This window comes from Nestor notabilis, unplaced genomic scaffold, assembly GCF_000696875.1.
Source record: "Nestor notabilis isolate BGI_N333 unplaced genomic scaffold, ASM69687v1 scaffold27089, whole genome shotgun sequence".
In the NCBI taxonomy this organism is placed as follows: domain Eukaryota; kingdom Metazoa; phylum Chordata; class Aves; order Psittaciformes; family Psittacidae; genus Nestor; species Nestor notabilis.
In genome coordinates, this window is record NW_009944536.1 from 23,280 (window position 1) to 31,613 (window position 8,334).

An 8,334-nucleotide genomic window follows, 5' to 3' on the forward strand; every position below is an offset into this window, starting at 1 on the left:
GGGGCGGGGCGCCCCCCGGCCCCTCGCCTGGCGTCCCCCCGGCCCTGGGAACGCCGCCGCCAGCAGCGGGGAAGGCTTGGGAGGGATGGATTGAGACTTGGCTCCAGGATGCAAGTGAGCTGCCAAAGCAAACAGCTTCCTCCTGGGGAGCCCCAGCCTCTCTGCTGCCCCTGCACCACACCAGGTCTGTCTCAGCACCGAGCAGAAGAGCCAGAATTGCCCCCGAGACCCCAGGATGCGCTTGCTCGCACAGACTCAATCCTCAGCCGTGGCTGCCAGGAGGGAGCTGAAAGACATTGAGGTGCTGGAGCGGGGCCAGAGGAGGGCACCGGAGCTGGAGCAGGGCCTGGAGCACAAGTGTGATGAGGAAGGGCTGAGGGGCCTGGGGGGTTTAGTGTGGAGAAGAGAAGGCTCAGTCTCTGCAACTGCCTGACAGGAGGATGGAGCCAGGAGGGGGCTGGTCTCTGCTCCCAAGGAACAAGGGATGGGACAAGAGGAACCGGCCTCAAGCTGCGCCAGGGCAGGTTTAGCTGGAGCTGAGGAACAATTCCTTGCCCAGAGGGTGCTCAGGTGTTCATACACCATATAGACGTGGCACTTGGGGACACGGGTTAGTGGTGGCCTTGGCAATTGGACTCAATGACCTTAAAGCTCTTTTCCAACCTGGTTGATTCCAGTGGTGGCTGCCCCATCACCAGTCACAGCTCCCCCTGGCAAAGAGGGATGCACCCCCCTTAGACCAAGCCAGGAACCAGGTCCTGGTGACAAACAGCTCATATGAGATGGAAGCAGAGCTCTGCTCTCTCTAATGCAGATAGAACAGGGAGCACTGGAGATATAAAACTGTCCTTTTTTATTTCTACTAATGTGAGACTGTGTTTATGAAAGTGTTTGCTCACTCGGAGTGAAATTACTCTTGGCAGCAGCAGCACCAAAGGCCCCACAGAGCTTTGGTTGGGGTCCAGCCTGACAAAGCACAACTCGTGTTTCATCACTTGGAACAATTCCTATCAATCACCCCACAGCTCCAGCTTCCCAGCACGGGGAAAAAGGAATCCCAGGCAAACCAGGAACACCGTGTTAGTGCTGCCTACCCCAACACCAGCATCAGGGCTCAAGTGCCCTCTCCACATGCCCAAGGGATGCACTGTACCAGGGTGACCACAGGCACCCCACTCATTGTCCCCACCACAACTGTGCTCCACAGGCATCTCCAGCCCCTCTTCATCACCACGCTGGAGCCTGGGATCATCTCTGCTGCTCTCCTGCCTGCACAGGCAGGGGCCCCATTCCAGCACGTCAGGGGCAGGGGAGGGAACATGAGAGAAGGGAAAGCTCTGCTGTTCCTTCAGCCTCATTGCTCCTTCCTTTAGAAATCACTCAGAAGGAGGAAACCTGCCAGAAGACACATTAGGGCTGTAACGGGAGAAGGCTGCAGGCAAGGAGCTGTCAGTCAGGGGGAAAAATAAACAGCGTGTATTGATTGCACTGCAGTCTCCAGTGCAGCGAGAGCCCTAGAGCAGGATCCCCTCAGACCCCAGAGAAAGGGCAGAAACAATAAATAAAATCACTAAGAGAAACAGAGAGAGGAATGAAGCCAGGGCCAGCCCAGCCTGCGCAAGGAGGGAGGAACAAGCCCTGGCTGCAGCACAGGGAGGCTGGGGGGCACGGGAGGGCGATCGCATCTTCATCCTGCAGCCCCCAGAGCTGCACCAAAGGCTGAACTCCAGTTAGCCCAGAGCCCCTGAGCTGGTCCTTCCAGGGTCTGAAGGGGGCTACAAGGATGCTGGAGAGGGACCTTCGTCAGCGACCGTAGCGATAGGACAAGGGGTGATGGGTTTGAACTGAAACAGGGGAAGTTCAGGTTGGAGATAAGGAAGAAGCTCTTCCCTGTGAGGGTGCTACCCCAGCAGCTCACCCAAGGCCCTCTCCTGGGATAGGGAAGAAAGGTCCCTTTTCCTCACAGTCTTCCCATGTTCAGGGCTGGATGCAGCTCTCCTCCTTCACTCCTCCAGACCAGCATCACTCCCAGGGCTGTTACGCAGCCAGCTCCTACCCTGGCACATCCATGGTGGACAAAGCGCTCCTCGTGTCCTGTCTGTAACTGGGATATAAGTGAAACCCCACAATAACACTGCTGCAGGGACCAGCGCAGCACACGTTAGTTTAAACACTTATTGTACATGTCTGGCTTTGATGAGGGTCTGTAACCTGTCAGCTGCCAGTGTTTACCTTGGTGGATGTGCAGCAGAAGTCTCAGTCTTAAGGGCTGGGAGTTTATTCTAGTGCCAAATAAACAGCTCTCCTTGAGAAATCACCCCATGACAGTAACTAAACAAAGATCCAAGGGCCACGCTCTGTGCTTTGAGAGAACTTCCTGAAGTCAATGCTGGGACACCCCCGGGAGCATCCCGTGCTGCCTTCCCTCAGAGGGTATAGGCGAGACCTACATCACATCTCTTCCCTCGCTCCAGCTTCTCAGCCTGGGCACATCTGGAGGCAGCACTACCCGCACCCAGGGCCCTCCTGGATGGGAGGAAAACCACAGTGACAGAAGGAAGAACACAGTGAAACCTACACCAGTGGAAACCCATGCGAGCGAGCTTCCCACCGCGACCGGGTCTGGTGGCAGGGAGGAGCCGGGTGACAACAGTATATCCAAGCCACAGCCAGTTTCCCATTGTGAAGGCAGAGTGATGGTTCTCCCCTCTATTTGCTGCTCCTGGTACAAGGTAACACTAAATCTGGGTACTGCCCAGGGAGACGCTTGCCAAGAAACATTCCCATCCTCTGGATGCTGTCACCACAAAATTTCCCAATAACCAACATACTCTGTGGGCAATTCAGCATCTCGAGCCACCGAGGCCATGAATTCTTCTGGTTTGGCCTCTGCTCCCTGTTGTGTAACTGTCCCGGAGCTCCGGGAGGATATTTAGCAGCAGAGGCTGATGACAAGCATGTGGTTGAACTTGTATTTCCCTTTCCAGCACTTGCCCAGCAGTGGGACATCACCTCAACTTGCTCCTTGTGTCGGGAGGCAACAGGTATCGCAGTGACCCATCAGCAATGGAGCCACTGCTGCCAACCTGCCCTCGCTCCTGCTGTGGGTTAGAGGTCCCCAAGCCCAGAGCCCCTGGATCCAAGAGCACGGAGCAGCCTCTTCCCAGGGATGCAGTGGGGCAGCTCCTGTTCACCTCATCTCAGAGGCCTGTTCAGCCCCATGGTGGGGTGAAGAACAAACCCTATTCCCAGCCACCGAACACACACATCCATTACCCGGCCCAGCCAGGAGTACTCACATTCCTGGGAACTATTACATGGGTGTTCCCGTTGATGCTTTTCCCTGTTAGGAAAAGTCTGGGCTGAACTTAGGACTTTCAGCATACCAAACCCGCAGGAGAGCAGAGAATTCATTTCCAGCAGAAAGGGGAACACGCCAGCATGCAGAGCAGGTTTGGGTTTGATAGTGCGCTCTGGCGCAGGGCATATTCAAGTGCTAATCCCCAAGGAATGCACACCTTGTTCAATATGCCTTTAATAACCTTCCGGGAAAGTTACATACACCAGAAAGGATGTCAAAACCAGTTAATTCTGGGTTTGATCTGAGAAAGCTAATAATTTTCCCTGCGATACTTTCTGCTTTTAAATGAAGTTCTGTTTACCTACGATTCTCTGATGCACTCTCTCATAATACATTTAAGACACAGCTTTCTAGTAGCTCTGCAATTTTTAAGCTCACTGCTTGGCTTTGGGACTGGCTTTTGGATTTTTACACCTAGGTTTGACATGAGCACTTTGATAAAAAGAAACCCAGCAGTAACAGCAGCCTGGAGGAAGCTGCTTTAGTCCTAGAACGAGGGCACATGCTCCCCATCAGTCCTGCGAGCACAGAACAGCAGGGTTAAGTTACAAACCCCACTGAGCCCACCAAAGAACAGGCACTGCTGCTTCTGCCCCATCCCCAGACCCACACCACCCTGTTCCCTGCTTGCAGCAGGGGCTGACAGCAGCAGCGGGACCCCACAGCATCAGTGCATGGCTCCTCATCCCGCCGGAGCAGGGGGATGCTCAGCACCGCAGATGGGTGATGGAGGAGCACGGACACTGGGACCTACTGTCCCTATCCCTAGGTGCTCTGGGCTGCAGGAGCCGGACACATCCTGGACGTGTCCAGCCCTGTCCCATCCACCACCGCTGCGCGCCGACACTGACATCTAGAGGCACGCTGGCCTCGCCCGTGCTGTCTGCATGCGACACGGCCGCATCGCTGGTCGCTCCACGCAGGGACGCAGTGGTCCAGCATCCCGCCACGCCGCCCCGTGCCCCAGCATCCCTCCTTACCGAACTCGCTGGCACACAGATGCTCCACGATGGCCTCCGACTTCATCTCGTTGTCGCAAGGGGGACACACGGTTGTTCCTGGCAAGAGGAGGGAAGAGGTGGTGAGGAGGCAGCTCAAGAGGCCCAGCCCCACAGAGCAGCACCCTGCTGTGGGCTGGGAGCCATCCATCAGCTCATGGGGCAGCGCCGGCCGCAGGCAGCCTCCTGCCAGCCCCTTTCCAGCATCACCAGCAGCCCCACGGCCAGGCGCAGGCAGTGCCAGGAGCAAGGGCAGTGCTGGCAAGGAGAGGGGTGTTGAGGGCCAGGCACTCGGCTGAGGGCAGCCGCTCGCCGTGGGGCATGGCCCATGGCCCGCTCACGCTCCCTCCTCACACCGTGCCAAGCAGGCACACGGTGCCCAAGCCCTGCCCAGCAGGAGGAAGGTGCCCTCATGCTGAGGGGCTGCCCCAGAGCCAGGCAGGGGGGTCAGGGCTGGTTCCCCCTTAGCGCTGGGGGGACCCACAGCTCTCACACCCTGCTTTAGATGCTCCTCCAGCACAACCCCACAAGCAGACAACTTCCTACACCCCACAGCCTGTGGGGCAGCCCCATGGCTCCAGCGAAGCCACATTGCCCTCTTGGGAACCGCCAGCCCAGGAGGCTTCACTGGGATCATCCAGGGAGCAAAGCTCACGTCACCCAGACACTAAACTCCGTTTCCAGGTTCCCATCTCCAAGTGGAGCAGAGACCACCCAGAGGCACGGGCAGAGATCTTCACAGATGAGTTTGAGCCGGGAGGAGACGCTGCTTCTGCTCCTGGTCCAGCAGGATGAGGGTTCATTCCCACACAAGGGAGTTATTCTTGGGGCTGGCACCGCAGTGGAACATCTGCAGGTCCCTGCGTGCAGACAGAGCGCTCGGCCCATCCAGCAAAACCCACAGCGCTGCTGGACCAGACACCAGAGAGCTCTCCCAGAAGGAGGGTGCAGAGCCACGACCCATGCCACCTACAGAGCCGAGCCTCCCCAGTCACAGATGCCCCACGGGGTTTCAGGCGAGACATTTGTTTTCTGTGGCTTCTTCTTCCCCTCTTGCCTCCCTCCCAATGTGTCCTGTGCCAAATCCTAATTCCTGGGGTCAGGCACCACGTCTTTATTAATCACACATGCAGAGCAACCGGCCCTCCAATAGCCCCGATGTGCACAGGTCACAAGGCAGCCTTTGCAGCCCCCAAAAGCTGATGCCTGGTGCCTCCATCCCTGTTGGAGCCGCCTGTCTCCTGGGGAAATGCCTTTCCCAAAACCCTAAAGCACCATTGCCACGTTCACTCGTCTCAACCCAGAGTGACACAGGCAGGAACCAGACTTTGGGGATGTGATGACGTCCCCATCGCTTTATTTTTAACATCAGCAGTCGGGATGCTTCCCCCCAGGCTGCACATGGGATGAGAGCGAGAGGGGATGGTCGCAGGAGGGTGACAGACCCAGTCCGTCTGCTGCAGTGCCAGGAGTTAGTGACTGTGCTGGGGACCACCCTTGGGAACAGACGGGTACCTGCCAATGTCTGTGCATCTCCACATATCCCATTGTGTGAAGCACTTCCTTGTGCTTCAGCAGCCAAAGCGCCGCTAGAACACGGGCCAGACAGACAACGTGGAAGCTCCTGCTGAGCCCACCCTATGAGCTTTCCAGGCAACCAAAGGAATAAAAGAAGAATAAATTGGAAAATAGGAGTCATTGTTCCCTGGCGAAACACAGGCTTTGCTCCAGCAGCCCCAGGAAGGCTCTGGCACCAAGGACATGGGGACCCCACCATGCTGCAGCCGGGCCAGCAGCCACCCATGGGGCAGCGCGTCCACCCCCTTCCCACCAGCGACAGGGCTGCCAGCCACGTCCTGCCAATGCTCTGCTCCCCATGGACAAGACCCTTCCCTGTGGCTCTGTGGATGCCCCAGCAGCAGCCTCAGCCATGCACGCATCCCACTGCCGCATCCCTGCTACGGCACTAATGCCCCATGCCAGGGGGTACCATGGTACCCAGTGCTCACCATGGCACAGACGTGCCTGCAGACCTCATGGGGACACTGTCCTGTGCCAAGGGGAAGGGAAATGCTTCTCTTCCATGGGACACCCCATCACCCCAAGGCCAGGAACACAGCCATCTCCTGCCATTGACAGCTCTACTCCAAGCACAACCTTCGCCTGCTTCCTGCCCGCTTCTTCCCTGCTGACCATTTTCTAATGCCTGGCTTTAGAGCCAGCTTACTCCAGGGGCAGGAGAAGGAATGTGTAATACTATATTAATCTGCAACTCCCCTGATGCATCCTGTGGGCCTGCAGGCTTTACCGCCTCGTGCTTAAGGAGAAAGGAATTCAGCAGGTCAGCTCTTTGAGAGGCAGAAACAAATTCCAATTTCGAGGTGTTAATGGGGAAAAAATACTGAAAGGGCTCGTTCTTATTAGTGCCCAGAGAAAAGGGGGGGGCACTGCTGGGTTCTGACCCTCTTTGAATCAACAGGAAACACACCCCAGTGCTCAAGACCAAAGGGGTCCCACCTGAGTGTCCCACCTCAATGCTGCTGTCAAGACAGGTCCGAAAGGTGGTCACTAAGTTAATTGTTTAACTACACAAGGAAAAGCTGAGCAGATGCTGCTTATTTAGAAGCCTGTTCTGAGGTCTTGGGTGATTAATGTAGACATTAATGAACGACCTGTGAACAGCTCAAACAGTGTTCTGGACCTTGGAAGGGGCAGTTCTTCAGCAAGCTCAGATCTGGCTGCCCAAGGAGCAAGTTTGGCTGCAATCCCTGGGGAATAAAAGTGACCTTTGTACCCACAGCACAGGACGCGGCTGTGGTCTTGACCAAGGGTCTAGGTTCACACGGGACAGATGAATTTAGAGCCTTCCTGGAAAACAAAGAGCTTCCTCCAGCAATCGCATTAGCGAGCACAAGCCATGGCAAGGAGGCCAGTATCGGTGCCGCAGGGGGAGAAGATGGATCCACAGGGAGCAGGAGCAGCCAAACCTCAGCCCCTGCACAAGCACACGCGTCTCACCCCATTGCCTTTACATGCCCCTGCCGAGACACGACGGTTGCTCCCCTTCTGTTCCGTGACTCTGAAGTATGAGTCCCGCTGGGATGAGCGGGATAACGCCGCACAGTCCCCGGCAGGCTGGGTGAGGGCTCCCAGCCCAGCACAACGTGAAGCCTTTGTCTGTGATAGTAACTGCACACAAGTGGCCACTGCAAAGGGCCAACCTGGCGGGCCCCGGACACAACACCCCAGCCACAGCAGTCGCTCAGCCCCATGCACGGGTCCCTGAGCGCCTGCACTATTCCCTGCGATATCAGGAATACCCATCCCTTCCCACGGGGCTCCGCACATGGGAAAGCATCGCACTCTTACAGCCCTCTGCAAACAAGCCTTCCAGAGCTCCGGAATGACACCGGGATCATCAGTTATTGTCAAAGTTTTCAGCAACAAGCCACACTCATTGCAACTCGCACAAACAAGCCAGGCCGGCACTCAACAGCCCGGCCACACGCACGGGAGCAAACGAGAACCATGTCCCCTTTCCCCAGCCCCTTCCGGATGAGCCTCTTGCCTCCTTGCCAGCACAGAGCCCACTCCAGGAGGGCTGGATCCCCACCGCACACGCAGCCTCTCGCTCCAGGGCTGCTCAGGAACTGGGGATGCCTCAACACTGCACCAGTGTTACTGTCACTATTGACCCTGGTCAGGCAGCGCTTTCTGGGACGGGGGGACACACCGCACATCCGTGTGCTTCCAAGAGCAGCAGGAGTCCAGCCGGGGAGAGAAACTGCTGCCAGGACAGAGCAGCACCTGGAGGATGGAGGGTCGGAACCCTGGTCCATCGTGGAGCCCAGCAGGGGGACCAGAGCAGCCACACACCCCCCGTGCCCCTGCACCATCTGTCCCAGGGCTTGGCTCCAGGATAGAGGGGTCCTGCCCTCCTCAGGGCCTGCAGGCTGCACAGAAGCAGAGGTCAGG

At 57.2% G+C, this 8,334-nt stretch overlaps 1 protein-coding gene across 1 annotated transcript in view; it reads right to left on the bottom strand.

Moving 5' to 3' along the window:
• LOC104411919 (secreted frizzled-related protein 1) overlaps nucleotides 1-8,334 on the bottom strand; it is a gene marked incomplete at both ends in the record, with an annotated part of 11,163 nt that overhangs the window by 2,404 nt on the left and 425 nt on the right. The window contains one exon of the mRNA XM_010022466.1: nucleotides 4,342-4,419. Coding sequence (XP_010020768.1) covers nucleotides 4,342-4,419 — 78 coding nt within the window. The remainder of the gene's footprint in view (nucleotides 1-4,341; nucleotides 4,420-8,334) is intronic.